The sequence below is a fragment of the Bubalus bubalis genome, chromosome 21, assembly GCF_019923935.1.
Source record: "Bubalus bubalis isolate 160015118507 breed Murrah chromosome 21, NDDB_SH_1, whole genome shotgun sequence".
NCBI classification, from domain to species: Eukaryota; Metazoa; Chordata; class Mammalia; order Artiodactyla; family Bovidae; genus Bubalus; species Bubalus bubalis.
Window position 1 is genome coordinate 11,527,393 of NC_059177.1, and position 18,004 is coordinate 11,545,396.

At 51.8% G+C, this 18,004-nt stretch overlaps 1 protein-coding gene across 5 annotated transcripts in view; it reads left to right on the top strand.

Annotated features, from left to right (window-relative positions):
- The window catches only part of DLEC1 (DLEC1 cilia and flagella associated protein), a 92,336-nt gene that overhangs the window by 48,047 nt on the left and 26,285 nt on the right, over nucleotides 1-18,004 (top strand). For all 5 annotated transcript variants that reach the window (XM_045163942.1, XM_025272605.3, XM_044934150.2 and 2 more), the window contains 13 exons: nucleotides 2,481-2,568; nucleotides 3,075-3,248; nucleotides 3,703-3,839; nucleotides 5,523-5,615; nucleotides 7,595-7,685; nucleotides 8,316-8,478; nucleotides 9,370-9,562; nucleotides 10,346-10,404; nucleotides 10,985-11,153; nucleotides 11,388-11,481; nucleotides 11,688-11,818; nucleotides 11,929-12,087; nucleotides 15,200-15,339. In XM_045163942.1, coding sequence (XP_045019877.1) covers nucleotides 2,481-2,568; nucleotides 3,075-3,248; nucleotides 3,703-3,839; nucleotides 5,523-5,615; nucleotides 7,595-7,685; nucleotides 8,316-8,478; nucleotides 9,370-9,562; nucleotides 10,346-10,404; nucleotides 10,985-11,153; nucleotides 11,388-11,481; nucleotides 11,688-11,818; nucleotides 11,929-12,087; nucleotides 15,200-15,339 — 1,691 coding nt within the window. The remainder of the gene's footprint in view (nucleotides 1-2,480; nucleotides 2,569-3,074; nucleotides 3,249-3,702; nucleotides 3,840-5,522; nucleotides 5,616-7,594; nucleotides 7,686-8,315; nucleotides 8,479-9,369; nucleotides 9,563-10,345; nucleotides 10,405-10,984; nucleotides 11,154-11,387; nucleotides 11,482-11,687; nucleotides 11,819-11,928; nucleotides 12,088-15,199; nucleotides 15,340-18,004) is intronic.

The window sequence follows — 18,004 nt, forward strand, 5'->3', positions numbered from 1 at the left end:
AGCCTACCAGGCTCCTCCGTCCGTGGAATTTTCCAGGCAAGAGTACTGGAGTGGGTTGCCATTTCCTTCTTCAGAGGATCTTCCCAACCCAGGGATCAAACCCAGGTCTCCTGCATTGCAGGCAGATGCTTTAACCTCTGAGCCACCAGGGAAGTCAGATTTAGGAAAGCACCCCTTTGAGTAAAAGTATGAAGACATGCTTTGAATTTATGGAGTTGTTTTCTGCTGTGGGGCTGGGGCCAGGCTTCATCTGTGTTTTTCATGTTTTACTTTTTAAGCTGGAAAAATGGCTTGTCGTGTTATAATTTATACATTTTTCCCAGTGTAATCTTTCACAAAACAGGAGCCAAAGGTGTGTGCATGCGTGGAGTTCTTCTTCCATGCTGGGCATTGTGCTGAGTGCTGTTGGGGGTCAGCACTGTGTGAGTTCAGTTCTAGGTACTGAGACCTCAGGGGTCTCCTGATCTGAGGGAGGGGGAACAGAAGGCAGGGTTTAACGAGGGGGATGGGCTGAGTGATGGAGAGAGTCCCAGTTACAACCCTGAATACAGGTAGCACCCCTTGCTGGGCCCTTGAGAAGAAGTGGCTCAAAGGGTTATGTCAGGAGACTTCCCTGGTGGTCTAGTGGTTAAGATGCCTAGCTTCCTCTGCAAGGGGCGCAGGTTCGATCCCTGGTTCTTGGAGAACTGAGATCCTGCATGCTATGTGGTGTGGTCCAAAAAAAAAGAAAATGGATTATGTGGAGAAAGAGCAGTGAGTGAGAGGCGAGGAGGCAGAGTTCAGGGTCCCGGGCTCAGTCTCGCCACTGTTACTTTCCAGTGAAGGAGGCTCTTTGAACTTCAGTTTATTTGCCCTAAAATAGAGGTAGTTCCCACCTTCCAAAAGAGTCACACACAACTGAGCGACTTTCACTTCACTTCTTCACTTCACTTCCCTGGTCATTGGGAAGTCGAGAAACTCAGTAAACAATAGCTGTGATTTTGGGGACTTGCCTAGTGCTCCAGTGGCTGGGACCCAGCGCACCCAGTGCGGGGGGCTGCATCCTATCCTTGGTCAGAAAGCTAAGATCCCACATGCCGCAACGGAGACCCGGCTCAGCCAAATAAATAAAAATAAACGTTAAAAAAAACAAACAAACATTGCTGTGGTTTTAAACAGGCCAGTTCAGTTCAGTTCAGTCGCTCAGTCGTGTCTGACTCTTTGCGACTGCATGAATCGCAGCACGCCAGGCCTCCCTGGCCATCACCAAATCCTGGAGTTCACCCAGACTCACGTCCATCGAGTCAGTGATGCCATCCAGCCATCTCATCCTCTGTCATCCCCTTCTCCTCCTGCCCCCAATCCCTCCCAGCATCAGAGTCTTTTCCAATGAGTCAACTCTTCGCATGAGGTGGCCAAAGTATTGGAGTTTCAGCTTTAGCATCATTCCTTCCAAAGAAATCCCAGGACTGATCTCCTTCAGAATGGACTGGTTGGATCTCCTTGCAGTCCAAGGGACTCTCAAGAGTCTTCTCCAACACCACAGTTCAAAGGCATCAATTCTTCGGCGCTCAGCTTTCTTCACAGTCCAATTCTCACATCCATACATGACCACAGGAAAAACCATAGCCTTGACTAGACGGACCTTTGTTGGCAAAGTAATGTCTGTGCTTTTCAATATGCTGTCTAGGTTGGTCATAACTTTCCTTCCAAGGAGTAAGCGTCTTTTAATTTCATAGCTGCAGTCACCATCTGCAGTGATTTTGGAGAAAAATAAAGTCTGACACTGTTTCCACTGTTTCCCCATCTATTTCCCATGAAGTGATGGGACCGGATGCCATGATCTTTGTTTTCTGAATGTTGAGTTTTAAGCCAACTTTTTCACTCTCCACTTTCACTTTCATCAAGAGGCTTTTTAGTTCCACTTCACTTTCTGCCATAAGGGTGGTGTCATCTGCATATCTGAGGTTATTGATATTTCTCCCGGCAATCTTGATTCCAGCTTGTGCTTCTTCCAGCCCAGGGTTTCTCATGATGTACTCTGCGTATAAGTTAAATAAGCAGGGTGACAATATACAGCCTTGATGTACTCCTTTTCCTATTTGGAACCAGTCTGTTGTTCCATGTCCAGTTCTCACTGTTGCTTCCTGACCTGCATATAGGTTTCTCAAGAGGCAGGTCAGGTGGTCTGGTATTCCCATCTCTTTCAGAATTTTCCACAGTTTATTGTGATCCACACAGTCAAAGGCTTTGGCATAGTCAGGCCAGAGACCAGGTCAGATCTACTCCCACCTCCGTTTACCTTGTAGTTCTTTTTATCTAAAAACAAACAAAAGTGGGTAGAACAGTCACCTGAAATCCCACGGCCCCCTCACCAGCTCGGCAGTTACCCACACTGGGCCAAGCTCATTTCATTCATCCCCCGACCCCATTCCCATATTATTATGCGAGTCCCAGGTTTCACAGCCTGTGCCCACATGTGTCGCTTTGTCTCTGCACAGATGGTGATCTCCCTGCAGAACACCACGTCCACCAGCCGCCACCTTCGAGTCCTCCCTCCGTCCACGCCCTACTTCGCCCTGGGACTGGGTGAGCTCAGGGTGGCAGTGGCCTGCCCGTCCTCGAAATTGTATTTGGCCTTGCCCGAGGTTGCGTCCCCACGGGGCTCCAGGTGGCTCCTGAGCCTGCACCCTTCGTGCTCCAAGGCGGCCTCCTGCCTGCCCTCCAGCAGAGCCCCACCCCCCCAGCCTGACAGTTCCTCCTTGGATCGCACCCCCAAGATCAGTTCAGCCGTCTCCTTGCTCTGCCCAGCGTCACTGCACCCTGGTTCCTCACTTAGGCCCTGGCACTGGCCTCCCAGCCAGCCTTCCTGCTCCCGTGACTCGGTGTTCTCCTTAAGAACAGCTCTGATCGTGTCTCCTCTGCTCCCTAGAAATCTCAAGTGTCTATCTGCTGCCCACAAAGTGACTGCTAAGCCACAGGGCCAGGCATGGCCCGCCCTGACGTCCCAGGGGGCCCTGTCACTGCCCTCCCACCCCGGGCCCTGGAATCTTGCCCTGGTCTCCAGAATCTCATTGTCACTTTTGCTCCCGCAGGGATGTTCCCAGGAGAAGGTGGAATGGTGGCTCCTGGAATGACCTGCCAGTACATTGTCCAGTTTTTTCCCGACTGCCTTGGGGATTTTGATGACTTTATTCTAGTGGAGACCCAGTCAGCGCACACGCTCCTGATCCCCCTGCAGGCCCGGAGGCCGCCCCCGGTGCTGACGTGTAAGTGCCTGCTGCCCTCCGGGGGTCGGGGAGGGCTAGTGCCCCTTTAAAGGACCACCTGCCCACAGGGCCCCTGGGTGGCAGCACACAGCTTGACCCCTTGGGCAGGGGCTTCTGAGTCCTGAGGAGGGACCTGCCGGAAGCTCCCGCATTCCTCCAGAGTTAGGCCCTGACTGTCCTACTTCCCTGGAGGGAGGCGGACTCTGAGCAACTCGTATCAGGAAAGGAGGCCGTGGCCCAGGTGACCCCAGCCTCAGCGGCACTGGCTCGGGGCACCCTGAGACCCACGCACGTGGCGTCCTGGGGCACCAACCACTGCCAGGCGGAAGCAGGCACGGGGCTTGTCCCCGTCCATCCCTCCCCCGCCCCACCCCCCAACAGCCACTCTCAGCTTGGGCCGCGCCTCAGGAGGACCCAGGCTGTTTCTCTTGCCCATCTTCCCCTGTGGCTGCAGTGTCGCCTGTGCTGGACTGCGGCTACTGCCTCATTGGGGGCATGAAGATAACCAGATTCATCTGCAAAAACGTGGGCTTCAGCGTGGGCAAGTTCTGTATCATGCCTAAGAAGAGCTGGCCGCCGCCCAGCTTCAGGGTGAGTGCTCACAGCGCTTCCTGGGAAAAAAGCAAGTCCATCGAATGCAGTAACCCCTGTGAGGGACTTGCTCGAGTGCCCCTGGGGCTGGAAAAGCAGTGGATAGAATTGTAGAGCTGCAGTCCCTTAAGAATCAAGAGGGAAAGAGTATAGCACTGTAGTTCCTATTATACTCCTAATACCTGTGTGACCCTGGGCAGGTCCCATCACCTCTCCTATCCTTCAAGGCCTGGACAGGTCCCATCACCTCTCCCGTCCTTCAAGGCCTGTCTTGGATGTCACTATACCCATTCATTCGTTCACTGAGTCAATCAGTCAGTCATTATCGTGGCAAATGTTTGACTATAGCAGAGGTCACAAATCGGAAGCTCTTTGGTTGAATTTTGTGGTCATGTTTATTTGGCACAGGGCCTCAAAACATTTTTGAGCTAACGTTGCTTGAAACTGAAAGTGTTAGTCGCTCAATCATGTCTGACTCTTTGCGACCCCATGGACTGTAGCTCACGAGCTCTTCTATCCATGGGATTCTCCAGGCAAGAATACTGGAGTGGGTTGCCATGCCCTCCTCCAGGGGATCTTCCTGTCCCAGGGATTGAACCCAGGTCTCCCACGTTGCAGGCAGATTCTTCAACATCTGAGTCAGTAGAGAAATCCAGCATTGCTTAAAAACATATATTGAATCAACATTTAAAGATACAGAGATTTCAGGAAGCTTCCTGGCTATCCAGTGGGTAGGGCTCTGCACTTCCACTGCAGGGGGCTCGGGTTCAATCCCTGGTTGGCGAATCAAGATCCCACATGCTATGCTGAAAAAAAAAAAATAGATATCATATAAAATGTACATTTCCACTTTCTCTGAAACATTGGAAGATGTGCAGCCCTGGGCCAGGATCCACTGTGGCCCTGTCAGCTGGAGTTGAGAAGCAGGGCGTGTGCACATGCCCGCCCCCGCCCCACCGCCCCACCGTTTGCCCAGGCTCCCTCCCACCCCGCATCCCCCATGGCAGCCAAGTGCTGACAACGCTGATCGTCACGCTCGTGCACACCATTGTCTTTCTCAGAGGAGAGATACCTTGCTTTCTGTGCATCTCTGGAAACAAGCGATAAATCCAGGAGACCACATGTTTCCCGAGACATTTCACTCATAGCTGTCACGTGCCAGGGACCTGGAGGCATGGGCTTGTGTCCCTGCATGCTGGCTGCTTCCTGTGTAGGCATCGAGGCTGCAGGTCTGCTGACAAGTCGGCAGCTTCCTTCAGGACCTCACGGCCACGGCTGGGTTGGGAATGGAGGCGGACACGGAAGCCGGCATGAGCCACGCAGGGTGCTGCAGTAGGGAAGGGACTGTGCGAGGGAGCCCGCGTCCTGGGGAGACCTTCCCACACACCTCCTGCTTTGTGTCTGAAACCCTTGTCAGTGCTCTTCTTGTGCCTCCAACCAATAGGCAGCTCTTTGCAGATGCTCCATGATGTACTCGTCTTTAAACGAAAGAACCCCATCTGGTGCAGATTGAGTAAGTGCTTGCTGAATGGATGCGTCTCAGTTTCTTCATGAACAGGGGACTGGATGATCCATAAGAGCCTTCAAATCACAACATGGATGTTTGGAGAGACATGGGTCATCTGAGCAAGAGACTTCACAGTTCCTTTCATGCTGTTGGATCATCTTCTGCTTTTCTTTAAGGCCGTTGTCACCATCGGCTTTGTTGAGGAGCCTCCCTTTGGGATCCTGCCGTCGGTGTTTGAGCTGGTTCCAGGGCAGGCCGTATTCATGGAGGTAGGTGATGAGACAGTAGCAGGTACTTCCACCTCTTTAGGATCGGTTGCTGCTTCCTCATTTGCTTGCTTGATTTCCTTTGCCTCTGTGGGGTGTTTTGTTTTGTTTTGTTTTGTTTTGTTGGACTGTGCTGCATGGCTTATGAGATCTTAGTTCCCCGACCAGGGATTGAACCCAGGCTCTTGGCAGTCAGAGTGCTGAGTCCTAACCACTGGACCACCAGGGAATTCCCACCTTTGTGTTTTCATGACCCAGATGTCCACTCCCAGGTCCAAGCCTTGGTGGTTTCTATAAATTTTGTTTACTGATTGGGATGTTGTTTGTTAGAAAACTTATTTATACTGCTGCTACTGCTAAGTCACTTCAGTCGTGTCTGACTCTGTGCGACCCCATAGACGGCAGCCCACCAGGCTCCCCCATCCCTGGGATTCTCCAGGCAAGAACACTGGAGTGGGTTGCCATTTCCTTCTCCAATGCATGAAAGTGAAAAGTAAAAATGAAGTCGCTCAGTCGTGTCCGACTCTTAGCGACCCCGCGGACTGCAGCCTATAAGGCTCCTCCGTCCATGGGATTTTCCAGGCAAGAGTTCTGGAGTGGGGTGCCATTGCTTTCTCCATACTTCCAAATAAATAGATTCACATGATTAAAAATTCAAAATATGCAAATAGATGCATGGTGAAATGCTGCCTCTCCCCCCACCTCCTTGGCCACCCAGAGGCCACAGCCTTCTGGATGCCTTTGTAGGCGTATGTGATGACTACATAAACACATGTTTTTTTCTTTCCTATGTTTCCATTCTTCTTCACACAAATTGTTGCCCACTCTATGTTCTGCACCATGTACTTCCCACACCTCATTTTTTCTAGCTGCATAGTATTCCACTGTGTGTATGAATTGTAATTTAGGTCAGCCATCTCCTGCTGATGGATATGAAGATTATTTCTGATCTCTGGCCATCTCAGGGAATAGCTTATACAGGCATCACTCTGTCCTACCTGCAGGATACAGTCCTTGTTGTGTATTTGCTGACTTAGGGCCTCTGCCCTTCTAATTATGGTACATGTTGCCAAAATCCTCACCATTTGGAATATATTATTTTATACTTCCAACAAAGTATATGAAGGTGCTGCCTGTTTTCTCATATCTTTGCCAATACAATATGTTATAAAACTTTAAAAAAATCTGTTACCATGGACATTTTAAAACATATACAGGGAATTCCTTGGGGGTCCAGTAGTTAGGAGGCTGTGCTTACCTTGCAGGGAGCATGGCTTTGATCCCTGGTCAGGAAACTTAAGATTCCACCAGCTTTGTGGCTCAGTCAAAATAATAATCATCATAATACTAATAATCTGAAAATTAATAGATATATACGTGTATATGTGTGTGTGTATATATGTACACATAGACACACATATAACAGAATTACCTTGCCGTACACTTGAAACTAACCTAACATTGTAAGTCAACTATACTTAAAAGGACAGAAGTCCAACTGGCCAAGCCCCCCCTCCAAAAAAACCCATATAAAAAAAATAGAATAGTTTAAGGATCACCCAGGTGCTCATTACCCAGCTTCAACTTTTCTCAACTCTTGGCCAACCTCATTGGCTTTATATTCCTCCGTCTCTTCCCACCAAACCCTACCCCGCCCCATTAGAGTAGTTTGAAGAAAATTAAGACATCCTGTCACTGCGTTCATGATCGCTAACTTTCTGCTCTTTGCCAGTAGGAGGCGTGAAACTTTTTCAGGCTGGTTTGCGTTTCCATTTTTGATCATGAATGAGGTTAAACATGTTGTTAAGAGCCATTTTTATTTCCGTCTCTGTGAATTCTCTCTCCATATCCCGGAGCCTGGGCTGGACCCCAGGGAGATGGCCAGGAGGGGAGGCCCGAGGCAGGGGGTGCGGCCGAGAGGAGGAGGTGATGGGGAAGAAGCCCCTTCACGGGAGGCTGCAGGACAACCCTTTCCTCCCCAGGTCCTGTTCCTCCCAACCAGCCTGGGAAAGGCAGAGCAGACCTTTGTCATCGTGTGTGACAACTGCCAGATAAAGGAGCTGGTGGCCACAGGTGGGCGTGGTGCACTCCCAGGGCGGGGGTCCGGTCCGTGGCTGTGGGGAGGGGAGCGGTGGTGCACTTGGAATGCTGCAGCCTCCGGGCACTGGGCTCCGGTTTGGGGCCACTTGCTCTGGCCAGACCTTAGAGACCAATGCCAGTGTGGCCCTCAGGCCTGTCCCAAGGGGCCCTCTAGTGCAACAGAGATGGAAACCTGGAGGACAGTCTTTCATCGTGTCACTTTGAAACTCACCTAGACCTTTGGGGACCTGCCAGTGACTCACACGGAAACAGCCAGGGCGCCCCTAGGTTTCTGCAGTTAGAAGGGCCGGCCTCCTGCATTTCCTCGGGCGCCCCGTTCCTTCCTGGCGCCTGTCTGTCTACCATCCACCCAGTTCACCCAGCAGGCATTAGTTGAGTGCCCATTACGGGCTCGGTTAGCAGAGTCACCTCCTGTTGGTCTGTGACAGTGTGACAGCATGAGTCTGTACGCTGTTGGCTCGCTGTTCCCGTGTGTGTGCACTTCCTGGGGTCACAATCGTGGCCAGTTGGTTGCATGTGGATGGTGACCTGGGTCCTGTGACAGCCTTCGGCCAGAGTCCTGACTTCAGCCCTCATGAAACTTTGCTCCCCCAACCTTGTCAGGAGTTGGGCAGCTGGTTGCTCTGGATCTGATCTATATTTCTGGTGAGAAAAGTCAGCCGGAGCCTGGAGAGCTCACAGACTTAACAGCCCAGTACTTCATACGCTTTGAACCTGAAAACCTTCAGTCCACGGCCAGCAAACTGCTGATTATTAGAAACGCCACGTGAGTGATGCCTGTGCGGGACCCCAGCACACACCCCGCTCCCTCCTCACCTGGCCTGACATCCTGAATCTGAGCACAGGATGGGAGGATCCGGATGTGCACTGTTCATCATGGTACTTGCTAGCCATATGTGACCATTTAAATGGAAATGAACTAAAATAAAATGCAAAATTCGCTTCTTCAGTGGCGCCAGCCACATGTGAAGCGCTCAGTGCATGGGTAGCTAGGGGCTCTCATATTGGACAGAGCAGGTCTGCAAGATGTCCAGCACTGCAGGGAGTCCTACTGAGCAGTGTTGCTCTCGATCCTCTGCGTGTTAAGTCACCTTGGTCATGTCTGACTCTTTGCAGCCCTAGGGACTGTATAGCCCACCAGGCTGCTGCATCCATGGGCCTCTCCAGGCAAGAATACTGGGGTGGGTTGCCATGCCCTCCTCCAGGAAATCTTCCCAAGCCAGGGGTCGAGCCCATGTCTCTTATGTCTCCTGCATGGGTTCTTTACCACTAGCACCACCTGGGAAGCCCCTCTGGTCCATCCTTAACCGGGAATGGTTTTCCAGAGAATTCCTGCCTGGCCTATGAGAGGAACTCTCTCACATCCCAGGGTCAGACAGCTGAAGGTCTGTGGGTTCAGCTGTCAGTGCCATTTATTCTCTGACCATCCTCTGAGCCTCTCCATTATGCCAGGGCAGACCGCAGGGTGCCTCCTGGCTTACTGTCCCCATGACCCAGGCCTTACACAGGGTCTGTTACCTGGCACAAGGAGCAGTTCTCGCCTGCGGTCTCCCGCCCCACACACACCTGCCATCAGCAGCAGGGGGTGGGAGGGCTTGTCGGCAGAATTGGGCCGCGGCCTTGGCTCCACTGCCTACTGTCAGGGGCGCCCCCGCAGGCACGTGGAGCTGGCCTTCCACTGGCAGATCATGAAGCCCAACCTGCAGTCCCTGATGCCCAGAGAAACCTACAGCACAGACAGCATCAAGTACCACCCAGACAGGGAGACGGCCTTCTGCATCACCCCCAAGATGGGCGTTCTCAGCCCCCACACGGACCACGAGTTCATCCTGAGCTTCTCCCCGCAAGAGGTTCAAATGGGGCCATCTTGGTGGCTGCCCACGATTGGGTCATGCAGGTTTCACCCTCCATCCCTGTTCTTTGGTGACATCGAAGCCACAGCTGACCCTGTGGAGACCCCTGGTGTCCTGCCAAGGCCAGCGCTTAGCCAAGAGTGGGGCTAGTGGGTGGGCTTGGTGTGTGCAGGACGAAGCAGCTCGTCTTGCCTGGTCCCCATCCCACACACCCTGTCCTGAGCAAGTCTGGCCTCACTTCGACTCTAGTGTCTTCCATGTTTCTGCTCCATCAAAGGTGTTACCATTCCTGCCCAGCTAACAGAAGCTTCCAGGCAGTGAGGTGGGGTCCCCCAGGGCAAGGCTCACACAGCCCTTGATTCCCAAAGTGAAGCCCTGTATGTTATAGGCAAGGGTGGAGCAGGAGGGGGGTTCCCAGCGGCCCTTGTTGGTAAGACAGCCGGTCTGCCTCTCAGCCCGTCATTCAGCCCCTGATGCTGTCTGTCCCAGGAAGGCTTGATGCTTTAGACACATTGAGGGCACTGCCAAGGGCCTTCCTGTCCCCCAGGCCCAGCTGAAGTGGGCATGCCAGTCTTGAGACTGCAGTGGCCCCCAGTCCCTGAGTCAAGGCTCACATCCTAGCAGCCCCATTTCCCCCAGTGTGGGGAGAGGCTCCAGGGAAGCAGTGTTGTGTCTCAGGAAGGCGTCTGTGGTGGCCAGGCCCCGGGGAGGATTGCTGCTGTGACTCGAGCCTTCCCTGGGGCGGGCTTTCTTCTTCAGGGTGTTGTGTTTATCTTGCAGCCAAGGGATTTTCACAGTGTGCTCCAGATGGTGCTGGAGGAAGTTCCAGAGCCCGTGAGGTGAGCAGGACCCAGGCCTTTGGCTGAGGGGTGGGCACCAGGCCTGCCCTCCCATGGAGGATGCTGGAGGGGGAGGCACCAGAACTGAGTGGATGAGCCCCTGACCCCCAGCAGGCTTTGGCAGGTGAGAGCTCCTGACCTTGCCCTGGCACCAGGCTTGGAGCGGGCTCTGCATGCAGGGAACAGCTCTCTGACTGTGCACCCTGGAACCTGGAAACGGTGCTCCGTGCTCTCAGTTGCTACCAGTGGCCCCTGGGGGGTGGTGCTAATGGAGGAAGGAGTTGGTGACACGTCTGCCAACTCTTCCCTAAGCAGGCTGTTGCTGGGGGGTCCCCGGTCAGCTGCTGGGGAGTTCCAGGCTGGTGCGGCTGCACTGTGGTCCCTGGAAACACAAGGAGGGAACTCGGTCCTGGCCTGCAGTTGAGCTGCCAGCACGGCTGCAGGCATTCGCTTGTTTCAGGGCATTGCTGACACCTCCAATTTCGGGGGGCTCGGTAGCTGTGGGCAGGGCGTGCTTTCCTTTCACAGGACCAGAGATGGGGACACGATGACTCTTAGCTTATGGTGGGTTTGTGTTCAGTTTGGACTTGGAAAACTCCAAGGACCCCTTGTACTGCATGGATGACGTGATCGTCCTGGAAATCGAGGTGAAGGGCTCAGTCGAACCTTTCCAGGTTCTCCTAGAACCGTATGCCCTCATCATCCCTGGGGAGAACTATATTGGCATAAACATAAAGAAGAATTTTAAGGTAGGTGGTTGTCTCTCCCCGGCCTGGACTGGTTGAGATGGTGCTGAACTCGGCACAAGTTCCTGGACTCAGAGGTCTTTGGCCTGATACGTTACCCACAAACCCTGTTGGTGCTGTCGAGTGGCTGGGAATTAGCTGGGAGGGTTTGGAGAGGACCTTTTGTGAGCCCCAAACCCCTCAATCCTTTAGCAAGTACAGTCTCCCAGGGAGCCCAGGTTGGGGTGTGTCTTTCAGATGTGGAACAACAGCAAGTCAGCCATCAGGTACACATGGGGGAAGATCAGTGACTGTCACATCATTGAGGTGGAGCCCTGCACGGGGACCATCGGTACTTTGGGGACCGCGGGAGGGGCTGGCAGGGGAGGGAGAGCTCATGGTCACAGGAGCCTGGGCAGGAGTTCGAGGCCCCATGATCAGCTCCAGTCACAGCCCAGCCCCGGCCACGACATGAGGGGCCTGACACCTGGGCCAGCCATAGAGGGAGCCTGCCGCCCCTGCACGTCTTCCTGCCTCACCTCACCCTTCTTCTCCCAGAGCCCAGCGAGGTCGAGGATTTTGAGTTGAACTTTACCGGGGGTGTCCCTGGGCCGACGAGCCAGAACCTGCTGTGTGAGATCAAAGATTCTCCCACGCCCGTGGTGTTGCACATCGAGGCGGCCTTTAAGGTGCCTGTGATGGGGCCGGGCGGCTAGGCGGGCTGGAAAGGCGGGGGCCGGGGTAGGGCACCAAGCCCACACCCAGGTGGCCCAGTGACCGGCCCCTCTGGGTGCCTCAGGGGCCGGCCCTGGTCATCGACGTCTCAGCCCTTCAGTTTGGTTTGCTGCGCCTGGGACAGAAAGCCACCAACTTGATCCAGATCCGGAACCTCAGCCAGCTCCCGGCCACGTGGGCCATGAGGGAGAGCCAGGTCTCCCTGCAAGAAAGGCAAGAGGACGTGAGTACTGTCCACCACCTCCTGGGGTGCCACCCCACCCCCAGGCGCAGATTAACCCGTGTGATGTGTGAGCCGTGACACCGAAGCTGGCGCGTTCAGGCTGGGAGAGGAAAAGCCTGACTGGCGACCTTTGCCTGGCAGTGTCCCCCCATTCCCCATCCTCTCTACAGCAGAGCGGAACCCCGGAGACTGGATTTTCCTGTTCCTCTCTCTGCCTTCTGACACAGAAATAGGACAAGGGTTTCTCCCTCTGTCAGAGTAGCCGGCGTCAGGAAGAAAGTGGGCAGCTGAGTTGGGAGGGAAGCTTCCAGGGCCTCGGGAAAAGGGCGGGGAAAAGGGCGGGCGCGCTGCTGGGAGTCCAAGCCTCCCAAGGATCGTGCTTGCAGTTTTGAGGACCTGCCACCAGGTGGTGAGCGTGTGACCCAAACCAAAAAGTTCTCCGAAAGGAAAATCACGGCCACTCAAATGGCACTTGCTTCCTTTTTCTCTAAAAATAGAAAATATTAAAAGTGGCTAAGTATTTACCGTCAACTTCTAAATTAGGGCATCATGTCTAAATACCGTGTTCAGTCCTGAACAAGCCCAAGCCACAACACCAGCAGGCCCAGGAAGTCACTGACTCACCACACCCACTCTTCACACGTGGGCGCGGTCGCAGCACGTGAGAGACTCTGGCCAGGTCAAGAGGGTCTGACCCTCCCTCTAGCGGCAGCTCACCCAGGTTCCCCTGCTGCCCACTTCCTTTCCCCTTGAAAGCTATCCCTCTTCCCCTGGTAGCCTCGCTTCTCCCTTGGGCACTCTGAAACTGAGAAGTGAAGACAGTTTTGTATCGAGTGACCAAAACCACTGCCACGGGATCTGTTGCACAGGCTTGGAGTTAATGCTGGATATCCCCAGGGCTCACTGGTCACCCTGCCTGGCTCGTGGAGCCAGAGACTGAGAATGGGACGGGGGAGGGCAGGCGTTCTTAGTAACCTTCTATTCAAATGAAACCTTCAACAGAAACCCAAGATCTAGAGTAGAGTGTGAACCAGAGGCCCCCTGATCAGGCACCCTGCCTCTCCCCACATCCCACCCCCCGCTCTAGGACTTTTGGGGAGTCCCTGGGATTTCCCAGAGCACAGTTGGAAACTTACGGACCTCAGCCAGCCTCCTCATTGGATAGATGATATAGAGAGGGTTGGGGGCTTCCCCAGGGCCACACTGCTACAAAGTGGCAGAATCATATCAGATCCCATTTCCCTGATTCCCAGTCTGTGTTTTTCCTCCCACTGTGAAGAATAACTAGTGACAGATAGTGAAGTTGCTCAGTCGTGTCCGACTCTTTGCGACCCCATGGACAGTAGCCCACCAGCCTCCTCTGTCCATGGGATTTTCCAGGCAAGAATACTGGAGTGGGTTGCCATTTCCTTCTCCAGGGGATCTTCCCGACCCAGGGATCAAACCCAGGTCTCCCGCATTGTAGGCAGATGCTTTACCGTCTGAGCCACCAGGGAAGTCCAAATATATTTTATAATTGAAGTAATTATCAATTTCATGGTGTATTAAGATTTATGTCCAAATTGAAGCTGGTAGCAATCTCTATAGTTCTCTGTACTGTATTCTTGTGAACTCTCCAAATATTGAGAATTGGGGTTTGTTGGATGTGCCCAAGTCGGATCCAGAAACCCAGCTCCAGACCAAAGCCTGCCCCTGCATCACATACACACGTGCCTTGGGCTGCATGTGAAATGGAGTGCATGTGGAAAACAATGAATGAAGAACACAAAGGAGCTCTTCCCTTCCCAGCTCAGCTTGGACCCAACGCTCAGGAGAGAGACTACTTTTCCTGAGGTGTAGGCCAGCCCTACTCCCCAACCCCCCAGTGCCTGGGCAGTGAAGCCTCTGTAGCGAGAAAGCACAGGGCCCAAGACAGCACAGCACCGCTGCCAGGGCGGGAGGCGGGGTGGGTCAAGGCAGGGGCAGCCAGGTCACCCTGCAGGCAGGTGCCTTGTACTCATTCATGGTCTTGGTCTCAAGGAAGAAGGAGACGAGAGAGGAGTTATGTTGTTCCTGGTTGTGATCTTTCAATGCCCAGTGACACCCTGCTAGTCACTGTGACCCATCCAGGGGTCCTGGGGCATACACTCAAGGGCACTGTAGTCCCCGAGCCTTCTCCCTTCCCTTTTAGTGCCTGGTACGGGGCAGGAGGTGGACACGTCAGGTAAATGTGAACTAACTGCTGTGGGGGATTAGGTGAGGGGGTGACCATGTGGGGAAGGGATCACATGGGTGTTACCAAAACCAAACTTGGGCCCTGATCATCCCCATGCAGGAAAGCCGATCTACTGACACTCGGTTGTGGTGAAGGAAAGTGTAGCGTTTATTGTAAGGTGCCAGACAAGGAGAACGTGTGGCTCACACTCAAAAAGCCCCGAACTCCCGAAGGCTTTCAGCCAAACGTTTGTAAAGACCAGGTGACAGGTTGCAGAGTACATGGGCAGCTCGTGCACAGTTCTCTGGTTGATGACAAGGTAGCGTCACAGCGATTAACGTTATCAGTCCTCAGGCTCCAGTACATCGAGGGACTGTGCACCCATGGTCATCAAGTAGTTAACTTCTTCCATTTGGTGGTGGTTTAAGCATCTGTAAAACAACTTAGGAAACGTGCACCAGTTACAATTTTCTAGGTGTTTCAGAGAGGAACTAAAGCAGAGGATATGAGGGAGGGGTCTGTCCCGAGAAGACACAGTTATAAGTGCAAGGACACATCTGTGGCCACGCAGAAGCCTGGGCCCTGCCGCAGTCTGGGAGCTCGTCCTTCCTTCCTTGGAGCCGCAGCTCCTGACCCGCACCTGCACAGTGGGGCGGGCAGACCGCTCAGAGCCACCACGCCAAAGGCGCCTCCCTCTGCCTTCCACCTCCTTTCCTTGGAGACTCACTTTTCATCATCTTCTCCTCTTCATCCTGAGCACTTAGTCATCTGTGCTCCCCCATCCACTTGTCTTCTTCTGCACCCTGGAAGTGCTCAGGGGGCTGGGGGGCGCAGCTTGGGGGTGACCCTGGTTGGTCATGGCCAGCCCCCAATTCTGCAGTTCCAAGTGTCCCCACTGCTCACCCTTCTCCCCATCAGGTGTCTCCCTTCGACATCGAGCCATCGAGTGGCCAAGTTCAGCCACTGGGGGAGTGCAGAGTGAGCATCACCTTGGAGGCCCGGCACTGCCAGCGTCTGCAGACCGTCCTGGAGCTGGAGGTGGTAGACGGGGCCTGGAGGTAAGGGGATGCAGGGAGCCTATACAACACACGCTGCATATTCACGGCATATTTATTTATATCGTATGTAGTTACGTGTTTATAGATGTTTTGGAATTTAAAGGTATTGATAAGATGTTTATATTATAAAATTTAGAAATTACAAAAAAAGAAAATGAAAATGATCCATAATCTATTACCTGGAGATCATTCACTAGTAATATTATGGGGTATATGTATCCTTCTAGTGTATGTTCTTGCCTGGAGAATCCCAGGGATGCGGAAGCCTCGTGGGCTGCCGTCTATGGGGTCGCACAGAGTTGGACACGACTGAAGCGACTTAGCAGCAGCAGTGTATGTGTGCTAAAGGAATGGGCAGTAATGCAACCACTTGGGACAATGTTTTGTTACCTGGTGGAAGGGTGACCGTACTCTTGGTCCAGCATTAGTCCTTCTGGATATAGTTGCAGAGAAACTTCCACGTGTGCAGTGGGAGCCCTGTGCTCATCCTGGAAGGCTCATAGCTGGACCATTAATGATAGCGAAAAGCTGGAAACAGCCAGTGTTCATCAGCAGGAGAATGGATGCAAAATAACCGGCAGACTTTTTCTTTTGTTGGGATTCAGGTGACTCGTTACATTGTGTAAGCTTAAGGTGTACGATGTACTGACCTGAGGCTTCCCTGAGGGTGCAGTGGTTAAGACTCGCACTTGCACTGCCTGGGGCAGGAGTTCCATCCCTGGTTGGGGAACTGAGATGTCCCACAAGCTGCACAGTGCAGCCAAAAAAAGAAAATACTGACCTGATCCATTTATATGTTTCAGCATGATTGCCGTTGAAGTATTAGCTTACACTTCCATCACTTTATGTAATTATATTTTCCTTTTTGTGGTGAGAATAATCAAGTCTCCCAGCAGGTTTGATGTATATAATACAGTATTGTACATAATCACCATACTTCCCATTAGGTCCCCAGGACTTGTTCACATATTAGTTGGAAATTTGTACCCTTAAACAGCATCTCTCCTGTTGGCCCAGCCCCAGCTGCTGGAAACCACCGTGCCACTCTCTATTTCTTCTGGCTTTTTTAGATTCTAGATGTAAGTGAGATCATAGAGAATTTGTCTTTCTCTGACTTACCTCACTTAGCACAATGTCCTCAAGGTCCATCCATGTTGTTGCAAATGGCAGAATTTCCTTCTTTCTCATGGCTGAATAATATTCCATTGTATGCAGAAACCACCTCATCTTTATCCGCTCATCTGTTGACAGACACTTAGGTGCCTCTCTACCTTGGCTATTGTGAATAATGCTGCAGTCAACATGGGGATGCAAATATCTCTGTGATATCCTGCTTTCATTCGCTTTGGATATATACTCAAAAGTGCAGTTGCTGGGTCAGATGGTAGTTTTACTTTTAATACTTTGAGGATCCTTCATACCTTTTCTGTTGTGACTGAACCAATTTACATTCCTACCAGTGGTGAACAAGGGTTCCCTTTTCCCCACTTCCTCAGCAACATTTGTTACCTTCTGTCTTACTAAAGATAGCAGTTCTAACAGGGGTGAAGTCATATCTCATTGTGACTTTGATTTGCATTTCCCTGATGCATAGTGATACTGAGCATCTCTTCAGGTACCTGTTGGCTACTTGGATGCCTTCTTTCTGAAAATGTCTAGTTCCTCTGCCCATTTTTAAATTTGAGTTCTTTACCACTGTGCTACCTGGGAATGGGAAGACACAAAGGTCTAGGCTTATTGAAACAATTTCTTTGCTCTGCATCTTAATGAATTCAGGAATTCTATCCCAAATTCCACTCAGGGTGCACTGTTGGGAACAGGTCCAGTGTCTGCTGGCTTGATGGTTGCAGCATCCTTTGTTTACTGAAATGGCAGACTGCATTCTTTGTCGTCCACAGCATGCAAATGCTTCTCTCACTTGGTAGGTTGCATTTTCATTTCGTTCACTGTTTCTTTTGCTGTGCAGGAGCTTTTTAGTTTGACGTAGTCTCACTTGTATATTATTTTTTATAGGCTTTCTATTTGATTTATTTTGGTGGGATGCACAGCATGGCCTGTGGTGTGCAGGAGCTTTGATCCCAAACAGAGGTCACACCTGCGCCCCTTGCAGTGGAAGCACAGAGTCTTAACCACTGGACCGCTAGGGAAGCCCCTCACTTGTTCATTTCTGCTCTTGCTGTTTTTTGGTACTTTCAGTGTCAGATCCAAAAAAACATTCCTCAAGATCTTGAGGAACTTCTTCCCTGTGTTTTCATCTAGGTGTTTTATAGTATCAGGTCTTATGTTTAAGTCTTTGGTCCATTTCAAGTTAGTTTTTGTGCGTGGTATAAGATGAGGGTTCAATTTCATTTTTCTACATGTGGTTATCCACTTTTCCCAATACCATTTGTTGAAGAGAGTGTCTTTTCCCCATTAGGTGTTTTTTTAAATTGAAGTAATGGTTAATTTACAATGTTGTGTTAATTTCAAATGTATAGCAAAGTGACTCGGTTATATATATATACATATATTTGTGTATATATATTCTTTTTTATATATTTATATTATTTTTCAGATTCTTTCCCATTATAGTTTACTATAGAATATTGAGTATAGTTCCTTGTGCTGTATAGTAGCTCCTTGCTGTTTACCTGTTTAATATATAGGACTGTGTATATGTTAATCC